At 47.8% G+C, this 20,373-nt stretch overlaps 1 protein-coding gene across 1 annotated transcript in view; it reads right to left on the bottom strand.

Moving 5' to 3' along the window:
* TEX2 (testis expressed 2) overlaps positions 1-20,373 on the bottom strand; it is a gene marked incomplete at both ends in the record, with an annotated part of 60,004 nt that overhangs the window by 10,641 nt on the left and 28,990 nt on the right. Inside the window, 3 exons of the mRNA XM_079726231.1 lie at positions 1,818-1,950; positions 12,061-12,160; positions 17,187-17,333. Of these exons, the coding sequence (XP_079582357.1) occupies positions 1,818-1,950; positions 12,061-12,160; positions 17,187-17,333 (380 nt within the window). The remainder of the gene's footprint in view (positions 1-1,817; positions 1,951-12,060; positions 12,161-17,186; positions 17,334-20,373) is intronic.

Consider the following 20,373-nt stretch of genomic DNA (forward strand, 5'->3'; position numbering starts at 1 on the left):
AGGACTTTTTTCATGCAGTCTAGAGAAGCACTGCTTGCTCAGAAATGTGTCTGTCCTCCAATCAGCTGAATTTATGAACTTGAAATTGTGCCAAGAGAGCTGCATGAATAACAGTGAACATGGAACGCCTCGGTGGCAAGGATCTCAGGGACCTGGCTGTGGTGGGGCCCTACCGGCTCCCAAGACCCCTCTTTCCAATGGAGTCCCAGCAGCCCTGGGCCAGCACAGGGCTGTTTCCAGAAAGGGTTCCCTGCACAAATGCTCCTGACCGAAGTCTGCTCGGTCCCGCTCCCGGTTAGTTAGAGCTCATTTTCAAGACTGCTTCTGCCTAAGGTGCTTGGTTTTACTGGCAGCTGGTTCTGAAACTTTGCTGTCCCAAGGCTGGCCTGATGGCGCTCAGCTGGGCATGGTGTCAGGGTCGGGGCAGCTGGGGACAGAAGCTGAGTCTGACTAGAGGGCTAGATCAGGACCCTGGCAATACGAATCAAGGAAGTCTGTACGACTCTCCCCCCAGGAAAGCCTCTTAAATGCTCCTGATCTCAATCCACTCAGGTCTACAAATGGTGCCTTTATGTCGGGGAACATGATGAAAGGACAAGCTTCCTCGCGGTGTCACATGGGTCTGAATGAGACTCAGCACTGATGGGGTATGAAATGCTACATGGAGGGCTGATCAATACCACTCACCGGAAAACACAATCCACAGATTGCCGAATCCAAACACATTTTAACAAAGCAGTAGAAAAGTGAAAGGAAAATAGCACAGATACAGGTTAGACTGCAATCAGCAGGTGAAATTCTCCAAAAATTAAAATATGAACATTTTCATTAAGTCACCTGGATAACTCAGAATCACCTTAGTGAAAGAACGGTCTCAAATGTATGATCCAACTCCCCCATCTACTGTGCTTTCACCACAAGTATGAATACAAGCATCAGGTCAGCATCATAAGAAAGCAAACATCTAAGAGCCTGTGTCTTATATTTATATTTAGATGCTGAGAAGGTGGCTCCTTGTGGCATTTTCCTATCATTGTACTGCTAATTCCATGCAAAGGGCCCAAAGATGTGAGAAGCAGACCCCAATCAGCATCTTTAGTTTGGTAAAAACAATAATATAATTTAAATATGTAGTCTGAAGCAGTCATTTTTAAGGTGTGTGGGAATGTGAAAGTTCCAGCTTATCCATTCTAGGCATCTAAGAAAAAAAAATCAGCTTCATTAACTATCTCACAAATTGGAAATATTTACTAAATTAGACAAACTCGGCAACAGATGCAGTATCTTCTACAAAGAGAGGAGTTTACTAAGAAAATAGATATTGTATTATTTAGGGGAAAGGCATCTCAAAACACTTTAGGAGCACCCTCTTGGCTACAAAATCAATCGTCTAATTATAAATAATTCTGGCTCTGTGATTAAAGCAGGCAGCCCCCTGAAGCACCTCAGCCTGGCCCACATAGTGCTGTTTGTGGCTGCAAGCTGAAGGAGGAACCTTCTGGATGATGCTTCTCTTCACTAAGCATTTTATTGTGCAGCCTGCCCGGCTGGTCTGAGTCAGGGATGCTTTCCAGGTAATCGACACTGTATGCTCCACTGGCAGCACGAAGGCCTATGGCACTGAGCAGAGGCGGGGACTCACAGTCCACAGGGGGTGAAACCAGGAAACTATTCCCTGAAATCCTCCGGGGCCAGGAAGCACTTACATGAAGCTCGTGCTCAACACTGGGGCTATACACATTAAAGCTGCTTCTCAAGGGCTAGAGGAAGAAGGTGGTTCCCCAGGGTTGGGTTAGTAAATTCATATAGCCCCTTACCCTTCTTTGCCAATTTCTCCAACCTTCAGGGCTTCAACAAGAGGCTCTTTACCTAGTTTGGTCAAATTCATTTTGGTCTCAAGAGTCATCAGAAAGGACCCGTTGTAGGACATTTCCAAATCGATCCAGAGTCCTGGAGAAATGGTGAAAAAACAGAAGGTTTTTTTTTCCCCCCCCAGAAAAACATGACTATAAGTGACAGATTAAAATTTATATTTTAAAGTATCTAAGTAGGTATCACATTGAAAGTCTATATATATTGCCTGTACTACCAATGCATGCAAGAAGAGACTGTGAAAAGAAAAGTTTCTGGAAATAGTTCAAGCATCTGGCAAATTGCCAGTATTTCAACATCTGTTAAATTGGTCACAGTGAGCTCAGTGACCAATGTCCTCAGTGAACCCCGTCCTCTGGGTTCTTCTCACTTTTGGTAAGACACACACTCCCAGGAGGAGGACATAGCTTGCGCCAGGGCAAGGCCAGGACGAGGTCTGCGTTGTCCCAGTTGGTTAGAGGCAGAAGAGAGGTGCAGAGACTTCACAGCAAGCTGGGCTCTTTAAAGACACAAGTGAGAACCGCTGTCTTTCTTAAAATTATCTATTGTTTGGGGGTGGGGGAGGGGAGGGGCACAGAACATGGTTCAGGTTTCGCTTGGTACGATGAGTGGTGACAGAACCTTTTAGAACCCTCTTCTGTCTGGAAATCGCGCAGGAATGGAATCAAAAGAATTCGTGTTCAAGCCCCAGGATTATCTAGATAAAGTTGGGTAACCACCTTGTACCTCAGTTGAAAAACCTGTTCCTTAATGACGCAGATGTAGAGAATGGACTTGAGGACACGGGGAGGGGGAAGGGTAAGCTGGGATGAAGCGAGAGAGCGGCATGGACATATACACACGACCAAATGTAAAACAGATAGCTAGTGGGAAGCAGCCGCATAGCACAGGGAGATCAGCTCGGTGCTTTGTGACCACCTGGAGGGGTGGGATAGGGAGGGAGGGAGGGAGACGCAAGAGGGAGGAGATATGGGGATATATGTATATGTATAGCTGATTCACTTTGTTATAAAGCAGAAACTAACACACCATTGTAAAGCAATTATACTCCAATAAAGATGTTAAAAAAAACCCCAAAAAACCACCTGTTCCTTAGAAAAGACACTCATGTCAACGAGAGCAGAGACCATATCTTAGAGGCTTTTGGCTTTGCGGAATTTCACTGGGAAGGCCCACCAGCAGAAGTGGCCACTGACCAGAGGTCTAAAACGCAAATAGGGGTCAGTCATCTCACGACCTTTTCTACCCCAGGGTCCTATGATTCAGCAGGTGGGACAGACTATGCTGTGACTTTACCGAGTCCAAGCTCTGTAACACTTCATGGACTTCCCATCAAAACGTGGTCCTCACATGCACCCCAATGCTCACTGCAGCACTAGTTACAATAGCCAGGTCATGGAAGCAACCTAAATGCCCATCAACAGATGAATGGATAAAGAAGATGTGGTACATATATACAATGGAATATTACTCAGCCATAAAAAGGAACGAAATTGGGTCATTTGTTGAGACGTGGATGGATCTAGAGACTGTCATAGAGTGAAGTAAGCCAGAAAGAGAAAAATGAATATCGTATATTAACGCATGTATGTGGAACCTAGAAAAATGGTACAGATGAACCGGTTTGCAGGGCAGAAGTTGAGACACAGATGCAGAGAACAAACGTATGGACAGCAAGGGGGGAAAGCGCGGGGGGGTTGAGGGGGTGATGAATTGGGAGATTGGGACTGACATGTATACACTGATGTGTATAAAACTGATGACTAATAAGAACCTGCTGTATAAAAAAAATTAAATTAAAAAATTAAAAAAAAAACTAGATCCGCTAGCTGGCTTGTGGGTACTAACAGTATATTCAACAAGTGTAACTTTTTTAAAATGCAAAAAGAATCAATAATACAGTGAAAAAAAAAAAAAGGTCCTTCAAGTGGGTGTTTAAATGTTAATAAAGTTTTATAGATCCTCATAAGACAAATGACAATATCTAAAAGGAAGCAGGAAATTAATCTAAAACCACTGTTCACACACAGCCGCATTTTCAAGCAATTACAGTAAATAACTTATCCCCTGTTTGGCCACCACCTCAGATAATAGCTTTCTTAACTTCAGTAAGTGCTAATGGTGTAACTCCTCACTAAAGGCAGAATAATTTCCATTCTGCTTTCACCAAATTCTTTTCATCATAATTGAAGATAATTATTTTCTGTGAATGACCTGGTTTAATTAAGTGATATGCAGATCAGTTGTGAATGTCTTCTTTGCAGCAACACACAAAACTGTTTTATTTCTTGCTTACATTAAACATTTAAAAATCATTAATTAGCTTGCTCTTCAGAGGCAGTGTTACTGGAAATAAAGGGCACATCTGCTTTAATAAAGATATTTAGTCATTAATCGCTTCCAGTAGAAAGGGAATTAGGGCAAAAGGCTTGATATTAGTAGATTTTAAACTCAATATAAATGGAACATCAATAAAGAAGATATGTCTTCTTGTATATCGCCAGCTTTATTTAACTTGAGAATCAATAGACTCAAACTACCTGGCTGCGGTACGTATTCAGACATAATCATTTCCTTTGAAAATCCCAGTCAGGTTTCCAATAAATATTACTAGTATGCATTTGCCTTCAAAGGTTGTCATATTAAAGGCACCAGAATTTTACTTGTTATAATAAAGTGGAAGGTTCTGTTTGTCTGTTTTTAAAATGAGGGGATATGGACACAGGTTTGGTAAACAGCTGGCCCACACCCCAGTCATCAGGACATTCTACTCAGTGACATGTGGTCCGGCCCCGCTTCCCAGGAGCTGAGGCTGGGAAGAGGGAAAAGCATGTGGAGTCTAGTCACGTGGACCGGGGCTTGAATTCCCCTGGAAGTTTCTCGATGTCTAGGCACCGGTCTCCTCATCTGTACAGGGGAGGCCACACGGCTTGTACCGCCTGACGCTTGGTGCATCCTGGCAGGGCTCTCCCCTTTCTCATCCATCACCAGCCACTTCCTTCTTCTAACCACTCTGGGCTACAGCCTAGCTTGCTGCTGCTGCCATAGCCGACGGGGACCCGACCAGAGGAGGACACAGGGCCAGAGGGAAGAGGCTGCACTGGGCAGCCAGAGAGCCCTGTCCAGGCTGGGGAGTGGGCAAGACGAGGACATCTGACCAAGCTCCTGCGTAGGGGATGAAGCCTGTTTCTTGTATCATTGTAGATGTTCCATGAGGCCCACCCACGGGGCCTTGCTCAGCCCCCATTCTCAGTGAAGATATGAAGGAGTCAAGAAGGGTTCGAGAATCTTTAAATACAGATAGAAACTGCAAACACTCACACAATTTATCTTAATATGACGTGCTTGCATTCAGATGAGGGTAAGATGACAATTTTAACATTAGGTGCAAAGAAAAACACGCTTCTGTGACAATGATTCAGTGGCAAAAAGCTCCCTGAAAACCTTGGAGTGCACGTAACTGGAGCCAAAACCACGTGGTTACATAAAGGGTGAGTCAGGAGCTCCCACCTTGCAGGACTGAAAGACGAAATCAGCAGTTACTAGAAAGGTTGTCTTCTCAATGAGGACAAATGTAGCCACACTGTGAAGTGGGGCCAGACACTGTGCTCTGAGTGGCACCCTAACCCTAACGAGCTGCATGTTCCTCACCTGGGTGAGTGCGGGAACAGAGCTTTTTCTTCTGGGCTCTTGACAAAGGTTAAGACTTGCTTGTGAGGCATTTCATTTAAAATGTTGCTTCCTGTAACCATCTGGTCTTGGTAGTGCTCAATGACAAAAACCAAAAGTTAAGGAGCAAGGCAATTTTTTTTTTTTTTTTTTTTTTTGCGGTACGCGGGCCTCTCACTGTTGTGGCCTCTCCCGTTGCGGAGCACAGGCTCCGGATGCGCAGGCTCAGCGGCCATGGCTCACGGGCCTAGCCGCTCTGCGGCATGTGGGATCTTCCCAGACCGGGGCACGAACCCGTGTCCCCTGCATCGGCAGGTGGACTCCCAACCACTGCGCCACCAGGGAAGCCCCAAGGCAATTTTTTAAATCTTTAAATACGCGTAAGGCAGCCAGTCCTGAGAGGTTCTCTGGAAAGGGCATGAACACAAAGGGTCTTGTCTTAGTCTTCTTAGGCTGCTGTAACAAAATACCACAAACTGTGTGGCTGAAACACAGACATTTATTTGGCACAGTTCTGGAGGTTGGAAGTCCAAGATCAAGGTGCCGGCCGATTCATTCTTGGTGAGGGCTCTGTTCCTGGCCTGCAGACAACCGCCTTCTCCCGTGTCCTCGTGTGGCACAGCGAGCGAGCTATCTCTCTGGTCTCTCTTCTCATGAGGGCACTAATCCCACCATGACCTCATCTAAACTTAATCACCCCAAAGGCCCCGTCTCTAAATACCATCGCATTGCAGGTTAGTGCCTCAACATATGAACTTGGGGGGAACACAGACATTCAGTCCGTAACAATCTCCACCACATGAGGGGTCTTCACGTTGTGAGGCTGTCCAGTGGCGAAGGGTGGCACCTGATTACCAACAAGTCCCTATAAAACCGGCCCTTCACTGGCAACAAGGGAAACACAACTGACAATGAACATGACAAACTTCAGTCTTCACACAAGGACTTGAGGAGCTCGGAGGGCTGTTTTTCTGTTTCTCTTCAGCCTCGTGAGGGAAGGATCAGTTACTACCACCGCTACTCAGACTGTGGCAAAAGCTACTGCTCGCTCCACCTCAAAATGTTTATTTAGTTCTTAACGCAAGCTATCAGAGCTCAAGACGCTGAAGTGAATCCCTGTCCTCTGGAAGTTTATGCCTGAAGAAGAGTAACGATGGCCTGGGCCACCTGGTGCAGAGCAGACCTAGATGCCAGCAGAGACAGTACACATGCCCTGGTATGTGTCACCAGAGACGAGTAGAACAGAGGTTCTTCCGGCTTCTCCCTGGTAGTTGATTTAATAGACCCCACGGCCTCAGGAGCAGTCCTACCGTGCTCGAATAAATCTAGTACTTTCACTCAGCAGTTCACTGTCGTATTTACTATTAAAATAACTAAAAGGCCTCAGTCTCACCGGAACAGGTTTAATGGGTCAGGGGTTGCTCAGGAGGAGGTAAGAGGCCCTAAAGCCTTGCTCCCAGGGTCTGGCTCATGTTACCTGCTCCTCCACTATCCCTGTACCCATAACTGATGGCTGATTTTCACTCTGAAAGCCAACATTTGGCATCCAAAAAACCAAAGCTCTTAAAATGGAAGATTTAATAATATACTGATTTTAACAAGAACAGATGTTTGAGTTATTCAGCTCTTAGACGACCACATTGGTGACCGTTTCGTTCCTGGCAAACAGACTGGTGCCATATTGCTCACTCAGATACTGCAGGAAACTAGTATTATTCCTTGTAATTGTATGTGTCCTTTAGGACAGATGTCATTTTTGGTTTTGTCTACCTGTAACCGTTCTCGGAAACAGCTCCACCTTTCAAGGTCAACACAGTCCCAAATCAGAGTCTCTCCTCCCCACCCCATCCAAGTTCCACAAATGAGTATTTTTTTTCCCCTTCCCACAAAAGGTATATTTTCCTTGTGCAACACAGATCTGGTCAGAGAGTATATGTGCCATTCTTCTCAGTGCTGAGCCCCACAGTCTGGCCCTGTCACCGTGACCGACCTCAGGCAGCTGCCCTCTTGATGAGGGTGTAGCCAGAGGAACAGACAGCTCACAGACTGCCCCTGGTTCCACTTTTCTGCAATACTCCGCTGGCAGAGTAGCTTCAGTCCCAGCACTGAACAAAGGCACCAGGCACCACAGATCAAGGTCTGGAAGACAAATGTAGATGGTGGACCTGCCAGACACAACTACAGGCAGCTCTGAAGACAGACCAGCTTCCTCTTCCTGTGGCACATGGTCATCTTTCCACAGAATCCAAGCCCTTTGGTGGAAACTCGGACTGTTAATCGGGTATCTCGAAACAGGGCAAAAACGGTGCTACGCAGCACTCTGTCCACGTGGACGCTCAATGACCATCTGCAGACAAACTCCACCTAGCAAAAGCCCTGAAGACTAAATTAATTCATCTGAACCTGAGGGGTCACAGTCCACAGCCTTGGCTCATTCTGACACTGCTGACACCCCTGCAAGCACTGCTCTGAGGTCACTGGTCCCAGGCATGGAAGAGAAAAACCTGGCTGACAGACGAGGGTCCCCACCAAACCCCTTCGGGAAGATTTTACTAATCAAGCTTTGCAGCAGCAGCAGCAGCAATGAAAACCGATGGCTTCCTGCGTGTCACGTGTGCTCTCTGAGTGCTGACATGAAGCGTTTAATCTCCTCCACAAGCAACAGGGCAGAGGCTACTGCCATCGTCACTCGTTGGATGGGGAGCCCAAGGTGTTGAGCGCTTAGAAACCTCCCCAAGGCCTTGCTGCTGGATGATGAAGGAGCGGGGCCCAAACGCGGGTGGCCTGGCCCAGAGCTGGTACGCACGGCAAGCCTCCGGCTCTGGCCTAGAAGCTGTGAGCGGCATGGAAAAGCGAGGCTGCTGAGTGATCTCTGGCACGTCTGGGCTTTGGCTTATGCATCTAAACACAGCAGGGTCCTGCTAGGGAACTTCTGATTGCCTTCCCAAGTCTAAACAGTCCATCTGCCCAATTCTTTAAGGGTTTGAAAAAGGAGTTATACATTTTTAATTAATTTTTATCCATAAGAAACAAGATTAGGAGAGAATGTACCAAGAATGTACCAAATGTAGCAGAATGGTCGTCCTGGCTATCTTTGCATGGTGGAACGATGGGTAATGTTTCCCTTTTTCCTTTTCTAAATATTCCAGTTTTCCCCACAATGAGTATTTGTTGAATGAACGAAGGAGCAAACATTACCCTAACAGAGTTAATAAAACAACTGGAAAGGGCTTGGCCTGGTGGCCGCCAGAGGACAGGCCCTGGGGACAGCAGCCTGGGGTGGGGATGAGGAGTTGGGGGGGAGGCCCTGCTCTGTGGCCTGTAGGGAAGGAAGGAGACCACCCCCCACCCCATGGTGCGGTGTGTGTGGAGCGGGCAGGGGTCAGACAGGACGTGCACAGCCAGTTTCCGAGGTTCACATCCTCTCCACCTTCCAGCCACGGTTCCGGTCCCGGGAACGGTGGTCCTTTCCCCTCATCCACTGCACTGGAACTTGGCTGTGCGTCTGGAACCAGGAATGGCCTTTTCCCTTCCATCTGTTCTGGGAGGACCTGCCGGCCTCAAGCTGTAGGATGGGTCAACTGAACACCTCAGCCACTCACATTCTAAACTCTCCAAGAGCGGCAGCAGTGAAGGCAGCGGTAATGTTGGTAAAAATAACAATAGTTAACACTTAGAGCTTGTTTGGCACCTGATGTTTTCCGAGTGCCTTTCATGTATTAACTCATTTAAGCCACCAAGTGGGTGCCATCAGTCTCCCCCCCTGAGAGAGGAGTGAGTTAGTGACAGGTTAAGGACTTGCCCAAGGACAAGGAGCTGTGAGCCCGGTGGTGCAGCCCCCGAGCTGGAGCTCAGAACCGCTGCTCTGTGCTGCCTCAAGAAGAGCATCCAGAGGATGGAGCGATCCAGCAGCTCTGGCCCAAATACCCCTCCCAAGCCATGTGCCTTCAACAAACAAGCACAAGTTAGGAAATATTACTAAAAATAAGGGTGTGGGGTGTGTAGGGGGGATCCCCTGGGAGGCGCCCCCTCCTGAGAGCGGTCGAAGCCCCCTTCACCCTAGGGGGCAGTTCCCTGAAAGGTGAACTCTGCTTTTCAGAGTCAGTTTTAACAAGTCACTCCTGATTTTCCTTCCCCCCAAAGGAAAGGTTTCTCTTAGAGCAATGGAATCCAAGATGCATCGTCCCTTCATGTTCATTTCTGTTATACCATCACATGTAGCCTTTGCAGACTTGGAAAAACCTAATTTGATCAAACTTTTAAAACCCACAGGCTTTATGTCTTTATCATTCCTTTCTTTAGTAACATTTCTTCCCTTGTTACATAAAGCAGGCAGATCTCTAAAACTTGCCCTGAAAGGAGTTAAGTAAGCCTCAAATGGATTAAAAACTGGCAAAAGCTTTGATCTATATAATAAAACATCTTGATGCAGCTCTGGCTCCAGAGGAACGGGAAAGAGACTTGAGACTTAGGCATTTAGCGAATTTCACTCAAAGCCTTACAAAGCTGCCCTGGGAGGCTGCGGAGTTCACAGCCACAGGGACACGTCTTAGATGCTGCAAAGCCCAGCTATGGCCCTGCTCCCCTCTCACTGGAAATTTCTACTAGTTCAACAAAGGACAGTTCTGAGATAAGAGACTGCTAATGCATTAGAAAATAAAGCATGCACACGTATTATTTACCTTCTTTAAGCCTGACTCTCAGGAGGCTTGTGTTACCTGATCATTTACCAGCTCGTTACAAGTCAGTTCCTAAAGAGGCAAAGAGCAAAGGGCAACCTAGAGCCCCCCAGAGCCAGAGGGAGCCAGGCAGCCCTGGAATGCCATCGGGGCGAAGATCCTAGCTCTGCATCTGACACATAGATAATGCAGCTGTTTAAATTTCACATGTGGTTGAAAGAACTCTAGCTAGACCATTTGCAAAGAATCTTTTCTAGTTTTACTCTTAGTGAACCAGAAATTCACTAAACCTAGGAGCGCTCAGATTCCTCAAAGTGTAGACACAATTAAGTGGTCACAGGTGATTTCCACGTGCTATTAGGTGGACTTCTGGATTTGCAAATAATTCTCTGGTCTATCTTTCTCTGAAATCGATGGAATGCTAAAGACCTGGAAATATGGACTTCACTGTTAGCTGAAATAGTGCTAGAGAGATTTGTTAGAGCTGCTAGTTGTAGTGCTAAAAAAAAAACCTGTATTTACATCAAATGTATACAACACAGAACTTGATTTCACTAAATATGTTCAAGAGCCACCTGATATAGCCATACAGAGACAAAAGCAGATGCTATAGTCTATCAATCTTACAAAATAATTACTTCAAAACAAATATCACTCTCTTGAAAAGTTGTAATTATTTTCTCCCTTACTTTGTTCCTGAGCCTTTTGAGGAAGAATGTAAATCCAGTTTAAGTGGAAAGAGGCTCACTTGGAGAGGGATATTCTAGAAAAAAAGTTGAATGCTTCCGTGACAGGGAGATTTTTCCCTTTCTGCTCATGGACTATTCTTGCCTACCTAATTCATTCCTCTTTTCACCAGACTCCTGGGTACTAAATTTTCTGTCAGGGTGCCACAAAATACACATAAATCTTTACATCATAATTTTATTTAAACTCTCCACACATTTTAATCACCTTCTCACATGCACACATACACACGTAGGCATAAGTAAGGTGTCTGTAACATGTCTTAAAAACCAAATCAGAGAACTTCCCTCCAGCAGAGAGCCTTACTCTCAAAATACTGCCCAACAGGGCTTCCCTGGTGGCGCAGTGGTTGAGAGTCCGCCTGCTGATGCAGGGGACGCAGGTTCGTGCCCCGGTCTGGGAAGATCCCACATGCCGCGGAGTGGCTGGGCCCGTGAGCCATGGCCGCTGAGCCTGCGCTTCCGGAGCCTGTGCTCCGCAACAGGAGAGGCCACAACAGTGAGAGGCCCGCGTACCGCATAAAAAACAAAAACAAAAACAAAAACAAAATACTGCCCAACAATATAAGTCTTCATTTTTCAAACACTTACTGAGTGCCTACTTGGAGTGGAAAGGAACAGAAAGAATAAAACATGAAGCTCAAAGAATCTGCATCCTAGAGGTTAAGGCAAGGCAAAGATGTCACTACTTATGAGGAGGGGCAGCTCCCAGTAAGAATCCAGGGCGGGGCACATGCAGACGAGAAGCCACGAGGGGTAAGTGGGCCTGAAATGCAGCCACTGCCTCTCACCGTGGCAAGGGCTGTGACCATGCGGGGCCTGGCCCCCATTAACTGGCATGTGGGCATCTTTGGGCTGGAGGAGGACCTGTAAAGATCCAGAAGACCAGAAGGGCTTGGAGCAGGAGTCCTGATCTACTCCCCACCGGTTTCAGGCTGTGACCATTAAGAACAGAAGACACGCAGCATGAAATATGGTTAAAACGCCCCCAACTCCCTCCCAACACAAAGCCTTGGTATTCAATCTGCAGCGACGGCAACATTCTAACGCTCACATAAATGCTCCACTCCTCTCTGGAGTCAGTTAAGAGTTACCTTGGTGATCAACGTAAGGCTTGAAGGCCTGCAGGATTTTTGGCACAGCTACGCCCATGTCGAGCTCCGTCAGAGTTAGCTCGTTCATGAAGTAGGGGAGCTGGAGGACAGAAGGAAACAACCAAGGAGACTCGTTAGGAACCTGGGAAATGCTAGAAGTCAACATACTCTCAGAGGGAGCAATGGTCAAGGTTTTGGGGACACATTTATTCAACCAAAATTTATTGAGCACACACCACGTCCTAGGTAGCGCTCTACAGACAGAGCCGTGGACGAGAGAGGCAAGGTCCTTGCTCTCGTGGGGCTTATGATGAAGAGGCAGGAACAGACAGATAAGCAGACAAATAACCTATAACTGCAGAGCGTGACCGGTGCTACAGAGAAGATAAGGTGGGTAACGGGGCAGAGGAAGGCTGGGCCGTCCTGGATAAGGAGGTCGGTGAAGGCTTCCCTGAGGGTGGCGTGTGGCCAGAGACCACACTGTGGAGAAGGAACGAGCCATGCTGGTCAGGTTAATAATGCCCAGAGTTGGCTGAAGGCTGGGAAAATGGGCCTCTCTTAGACTACTAGTGAGGAGTTAGGAAATCACTACAACATTTCCTGTAGGCCAACTCACAACATGTATTAAAATCCTTGGGAAAAAAAAAAATCACATCCCTTGACCCTGTGCTGGATATTTTCCCTTTGCCCCCCTGGGATCGAGTTCCTCACTACGTCCCGAGAGGCTGGTCTGCGGGAACTGCATCGATGGACTCTTGCCCTCTGGCTTCTGGTCGGGCTTGGCCAGTGGGACACACCAGTGGGCAGGGGGCGGGGAGGTACACAGAGAGGAGAACTGTCAGGCATTTGTCCCCTCCCTCTACTGAAAGCCACAGCTCCTGTCAGACAGGCAGCCCCCTCCACCTAGACACCCTGCCCGAGTCTGGGTTAACCGCTCCCCACCGCTCCAGCCCTGGGGTGCTGCACCATGCCTTTCGGTTTCTCTGCATCGGCCCACACCTTCATAAACCCTTCCCCAGCTTGCTGCACTGAATGTGCCTTCTGTTTTCCGCTGGGACCTCAACTAACACAGCTGTCAGTAGGAATTTACTCTAAATGAACGAACGTAAGAGTGCTGGTATCATGCTCAGAAATTCCTACTTCACCTCAAGAGCAGAGAATTAATTGACCTATGTTTCCTTGACCTGGATTTATGTATATGTATGTATGTTAAAAATAAATCTTTAGTCCAGTCCTAATTTTAATGTAAGATGTAAACTAGGAATCCACCTTAATTTTTTTTCCCAGTGGCTAGTCAGGTGTCTTAACCTATTTTTTTTTAACAACCAAATCTTTCCCTACTGACCTGCAAAGCCACCTTTCATTATGGGATTCCCATTGCACTGGAGTCTGTACTGAGCACTGTTTCCTACTGGTATCAAAGTGGTTTTGTTACTGTAGCTTTAAAATACATTTTTAAATCTGGCAAGTCCCTCTCTTTTCTTTTCCCCCAGAATTTTCCTCCAGTTGAACATTAGAATAATTTTGTAAAATTTAGAATATAAGTAAGAGTTTAAAAAAATTGAACATATGCTGAACATTTCCCATAAAATGAGAAGCATCTAGCCAGACATGAATTTAGTGCCTATTTTGGCTGGACCTCTTCAGCTGTCTCTCTGCAGAGAAACTTAGACACTTTTAGGATTCACCAGTCAGGGAATTTCATCTCTGATTTTCTGTGGGGATGGAGGTGTTAATTTAAAGAGGTTATGATGTCTGAGATGGATAAAATGTGACTAGAGACAGTATTCAAATGTGCCTTTTGAACTGGTGGCTGCTTTATTTGGAAAACCTTTTTCCAAAGCATTAATGTTATGTGGTGGTTGGCCTCCCAATCAGCCTACAGAATGATACTTGGCCAAAAATGTAGCCAAAATCTTGCACCCTTGCCCCAGTCCTTTTTGTCTATTGTTGTCATCCTAATGCCAAGTGCTTCTGAGGCACGCCAGGTTTCTATGGGAACAGGAGTGGACACTGAGCCAGGGAAGTGCAGGCAGAGAACATGGTGCCCCTCCCTGCGCCCCGTCCAGCCTCCCTCCCCACCCCATCCTGCTCCCTGGAGTCCCAGAGAGGGCAGAGGCAGGGCCTGAGGCAGGGCCGGAGATGGAGGAGGGAACTGAAGGAAGCGGGGACTGAGAAACACTAGGCAGGGGTGGGACGGGCACTAATCACCAGGAAGCAGGATGGGGAGGGGAGGTCAGCAGGGCGTTCCCTACTTATTCACCTGAGCACCCAACTCCAAGATTCTGCAACAGTTCTAACCAACCCCCTCACTCCCTCCTTGCTCAGATCTCTGATCTGAATCAAAACTCAGGACCAGGCCTTAGAGCTGCTTCCCTCCTGCCCTGTCGGGGTCGGGGGCGGGGGAGGCAAGCAAAGGTCACTCCCCCTCCTGCTCTTTTCAACCAGAGACTCTCTTCTTCCCACCCTAAGGGCACCACAGTGAGACGGGAACCCACTGTGTGTTCTTTACCCTCCTGGGTAAACCCAGCTGGGGACCGGGCGTTCTCCAGGTTGGTGGGGGTTGAGTTAGAAGCCGTTGCAATAAGAGCAGCGTTTGCTGACATGGGCACAGAGGCCATAACTACTGAGGGCTCCAAGGTGGTGCCGGAGCAGCCGGCCAAGGCCCAGGGTGCACTTGCCGTGGAGGCAGAAACTCAGCTTATTTTAAACCCATCACCGGGCACCAGATACACACACGGGGCTGCTCTTCCACAACGTGAGTTATTTATCACGGGTGAGGGTGACAATCACTGCAGCCAGCAAAGCGCCCTCCATATGTCAGGCCCTCAAGGAGACCAGGAGACAGGGGGGCTCTCTGTCACAGGGGGCAGCTCAGGCTCCTCCAGCCATTCTGGTTCTTGACTGGCCATTAACCAATACTCACTACTATATTTAAGGAACAGCCCTTCCCAGGGATACCTGGATATTTGGTGATAGTACGCGTTCTCTTGGCAGGGGTGATGGCAGGTTCAGGATGGGGGTAATCTCCCGCTGCCTTCCCGTTTATTCCATCACCAGGGTCCCCTCTGGTCTGCAGGGCACCTCCCGGGACAGCAGCTCGGGTCGGGGTGGAGGGTGGGAGGCGCTGAGGCTGCCAGTGGGGGGAGTACAGCCCCCGACTCTGAACTGCCGGCGCTGCTGGATCGGGACCACTTTCCCCACCCTAACCCCCTAGCACTTCTGACCTCAAAACGCAGACGAGAGTTTATCTCTGTACCCTGCAGAAGAAGCCCACAGGGTCAGCGAAGGGAGAAGATGAAAATGAAAGACCTTCATCAACCTCCTCTGGGTTGAGGGAACCCACGGTTCTCAATCCGGGGTGGAGGTTGGCCCCGAGGACTCCCAGCGCCAGAGAGAAGCCCTCCGACACCCGCTCCGAGTCAGTACTGGAACGTGTGTAGCAGTGAGAGCGGTATCCCTCCGCAGCTCAGGCGTGCCCTGTTTTGTCACCAGGACCCAGAGCCCTCCTGCTCAGGGAAGCACCCATGACAGTCTCTGGGAAAAGGGCAGCACCAGCCCCGCCCGTGTGCCTCAACCCAGGAGCTCAAGCCCTCCGTCATTTCCCAAAAAGAGGAGGAGGTTGAGTGAGCTCCAGGGTGGCTGCTGGCCTCTCCTCTCCAAACACTGCTTCCTGCTCCCGCTACGGACCTGGCTAGCAGAGCGCTCGACCCTCACTCGTGTTCTTTTGTGAAGAACACAAACAGGCTGACGCTTGTCAACAGAGCCTTCCCAAACACCTGCCCCGACTTCTGCCTTGAAATCCGCTCTTCCAGCTGAGGAGGCCCCTCCTCTTCATCAGGGCCTGGGGAAGGGGTGACAGCGGCCGGAGTGGCAGCCTGACTGTGCCAGGAAAGGCTCTGTTCATGACCCAAAGGCACGACAGGAATCAAATCGAAGCTCCTCCATGCCCACATTTTCTTCCAACATAATTTTATCGTGACTGGCCATTAACCATTAGGAGACGGTGGTCTCCTAACCTGGAGTCCTTGAACTCTCTGAAATCATGGGCAAAATTTTGTGTCACAGGGCATTTTTCTAGGGAAAGGATCCATATGTTTCTGCTTCTCAAAGGTATCTATGACCCAAAAGATCCACTGACTTAAGCTGCTGACTGTGTAAGCTCTCTGTGAAGATCTGGGGACCGAAGTGACTCTTCCTTGGTTGGGTCTTCAATGGATCAAAAACTTACTTCTAAGTAACCTAAATAAGGTCTCTTAGCTGGCAAAGGTGGTACTTAAATGAGTCATTTAGTGGCAATTGTGAAGAATACTTACGCAAGTGTAAACTCACTTCCAAGTGGGCCTACATCAGCACCGGGACTGTTTCTTCAGCAAACAGAGAGCCCAAAATAAAATACCATCTGGCCAGAAGTAAAGGTCAAATGCAGACACATTTAGAGTGCAATGGTAGCTTTCCCAGCTTTGAGAGGGAGTTGGGAAAGAGGTCTTAAGTAGTCTGGCATTTTCCTCAGAGCACATGCTGTGTGGCCAAGATTGTGAGGCTGGGTGGGCTGTCGGCCATACAATTTAAGTTCATTACTAACTTAAAGATAACACAATACTATATAACCAACCAGCTGCAACAGCTCCCATTTTCCCAAACCAAATTCTGGATTCTCACCCAGAGTGAATAACAATGAGGGCAATAGAAGGGGAAAAAAATAAACAGGAGGGGCTTCCCTGGTGGTGCAGTGGTTGAGAGTCCGCCTGCCGATGCAGGGGACATGGGTTCGTGTCCCGGTCCGGGAGGATCCCACATGCCGCGGAGCGGCTGGGCCCGTGAGCCATGGCCGCTGGGCCTGTGCGTCCTGTGCTCCGCAATGGGAGAGGCCACAATGGTGAGAGGTCCGGGTACCGCAAAAAATAAAAAAATAAAAATAAATAAACAGGAACATTCACTACATCCCCAGAGGCAGTTAGTCGTATGGTCAAGGTCACAGCCCAGATGTGTTATTTGATAAGAACCTACTACTCCCATCTGTTATATGTTTTAAACCAAATGATTTTTCACTTAGGATATAATGTACAAAACTTCTAGAAATTAAGATGTGATGAATCGGAAGCCTCTTGGGTGGAAAACAATACCTTTATTTTGCTGAGTTTCATTTGGATTTTCTTAGACACCAGATCAGACCAGTACTTCTCTCCTAAGAAGTCCCAAAACATTCTTCCAAGCAAGGCATTTACCCAGGCTTCCTGTTCTTCCTCTTCAGAGGGTGGAGCCTCTGGCAACTGGTAAAAGAAAAAGGACCAGAATTAACTAGAAAGCAACTGGAGAGCAAGCCAGGGGCTTATTTTTATAAAGTCACTGAAGGTCCCTCCCTCTAGAGAAGGGGGACCGGTCACGTGAGTCGTATTTCTTCCCTAAAAATTACAAGTCCCACGTTGTATCAGTGAATAGAAAAAGAGAAACAAAAGCCACCATCACAGATAAAAACTCCTCTTTGTCTATTTTCTTCTTCTACCAGTCTTCTTGTGAACGAGCTAATATTTCATACAATTAACTCAGCCGTATTACCCCACCCCTCCCCTCCCCCCAAATTAGCTTGGTAAGAACATTCTGAGTCAATGACACATCTGATCAAACGTCTGCCTTTCTTTCTTCCAGCTAAGGCTCCCAGGACATGTAACTGTCGAGCTGGTCTCACCAGGCGGCCCCAGAGTTTCTCAATGCCCAGGACTCTCACATTCAGCCCGACTCTTAGGAGGTCGTGATTCTCCTGGGCAAGGGGCAGAGAGTGCTTAGAACACTGGTGTCTGGGTCTTGTATCCGGCGATACGGAGTTAAGTGGGTATGAGGATTTTTAGAAACTCTCACTGATGTAATGAACAGGTGAGGTTGAGACCCACAGCCCTGGATTAGAGAGAGGAATTCTGTGAAACTCCTACAGCTGTTCTCACCCATCTCAGCCCCGTGAAACACCCTGGGCTTCAGCTGCACTTGATACAATCCACCCGAAACATCTGTTGTGGCCAATGTGCAAGGTGGGAAAAGAGCAAACCCTATTAGCCTCCAATTTCCAAGGCTAAGAATTAGACCATGGATTCTTGCCTGGAGAGGGCCAGGGTCGGGGTGAAGCAGAAGGGAGAAGCGGCCGTGACACCCACGGACGGTGTGGTAGTGCAGGCAATGCTTGGTGGTGTCCACTGACCCCACGCCAGGCCCTGTGATAAGATTCCTTCTCAGGTTCCCTCATTTACATCTCACAATACCCTGGAAAGACAGAACTTTTACTTCTCTTTTAGGCAGGAGCAAACAGACTCAGAACTGTTCAGCACCCTGCCCGAGGCCCCTGATTCATCAGCACAGCCTGACTCACAGCCTCCTCCCTGTCTCCCACCTGCTGTGTCCAGTGGGAGGAAGGGGGTGTGACCGGGCCGGGCGTGACAGACATGTCCTTGTGCTGAGGTCTTTAATTAGGTGATAGCCTTATAGAAACAATTCGCTTCGCCTTGGAAAGCAAAGACTAAAAGAACTAGAAATGCAGGAATCTGTGGATTGCTCACCCTTTCTCTTCCCTTTACGGTTTGTACAAATGCATCTGCCCTGCCCTCACGGCTCCCTGCAGCCATCACCTACACCAGAGCCTCATGGTCTCTGTGCTCCACGCGTGTGGGCTCACACCGGTGACCTCTAGAGAAGGGGGACCTGTCCTGCGCAGCCGTGACCACGCCCCCGCACAGCTGTGTCCTAAGCTGGGGGCAGAGTACATGGGTGGCCTGGTGCTCGTGGATTTGACACTTAGAGATCTGATGACCTGCGAGTGTCCAAAAGGTCTATGGCAGGGACCTATGTGTGATTTTTCTGAAGCCTGGAGTCCTTAGGGTCTGACCCAGTTGAACTGGTCACTGAGCTTGTGCAGGGCCTGGCGGACTGCCCAGCACCCACCTGTCCTCCACTCTCATCAGGGCTTGTGCCGTCTCTCGCTTTGGGGGCCTGGGGGTTCACCTACATTTCTCAGTCTAATGTTACTGCATATAAGTAGGGATATCCTATGTTCTAGGAGTCCTTCAAACTGGGGTATTTTCAAAGTTCTCCCTTATAAATGTCGGCGAGCCTCATTTAAAAAAAAAAGTTAAACTCTGGTTTAAAAAATAATACATGTTGGTCACTGCATTTCAGAAGAAGACATGGCTCTAGCTGCCTTGTGTGAATGGCTGTAGGGTACCCTCTCTGTGCTCTTCTGGTGCTGTAAAGGCTTCTGATATTAACCGAGGCATCTCTACCACCAGGTTCTGGATGGTCGAGTGGAAGCCTGTGCCCAGCGAGCACTTAGTCATGCCTCAAGCTGTATGTGGTTTTTGGAATCGCTTTTCTCTCTGCCTGAACATCTGCACCCCACCCCAAGGGGATCTGGTCTAGCTTTTCTGAGGTTACCGTCCTTGAGTCACATCAGATTATCTATGCAGACTTCTGAGTAAACACTCACCCAGGGACAATACCCTCCTCCCCCAGGGATCCGGGCAGTGCCAAGAGGCTGCCCACGCAGGGCAGTGCACGTCTCACTCAGATCTGTAGGCTGCACAAGAGAAGAGGTTACTTTTTCCCTCCTCATGTGGGAGAGTTGACTCTTTACTAACCTTTCCTTACAACCCTAGTTATTCATAGGGAACAGGTTTAACAACACAAAATAGCACGAAACAAAGGCTATTTCACAACTTTTGTCCAAGCCAAAGGCATATGATGTGGAAACAAATTTCTGAAATAACTGACAAGGAGGTTGTTTTTTCTTTTCAACTGTTCCTTTTTCTAATGCAGGCTTCTCTTCACAGACTCATTGGGAACAAAGAAAAATCCATGAGCAGCAGAACACTGACAATGCATCAAAGCAGCTTTATGAACAAAATCTGGATTCAACAGGCTGCTACTGCTAGGAAGAACTCACTTCCAATGGAAGTCATACAAATTTAAGACCATAAACAATAAATGTGCACACATTTCCTAATGCTGCTGTTCGGCTGCAGGAAGGAATGTGAGAAGCAGATTCACTTTACCATTTCAACTAAAGATGTACATTTAGAAAGGGTACGTTTCTAAAAATGGCTTCCAAAATAAAGTTTAGAGAGTTCAATGGCCCAAAGCTAAAGCAAGACTACTGTAACTGTCTGAGTAGCTCTTGGGAGATATTTTATTAAAAACCAACCTGTAAAAAGAAAATAGGACAGATTTACTTTTTGTGGTGTAACTTTTCCTATTACAAATAGCCAGGAGATCAGCCCAGCTTTTTAGGGGCAAAGACAGCTTGGTGGCTTTGCTGCTAAGGTCTGGTCA

This window comes from Hyperoodon ampullatus, assembly GCF_949752795.1.
Source record: "Hyperoodon ampullatus genome assembly, chromosome: 19".
Lineage (NCBI taxonomy): Eukaryota > Metazoa > Chordata > Mammalia > Artiodactyla > Ziphiidae > Hyperoodon > Hyperoodon ampullatus.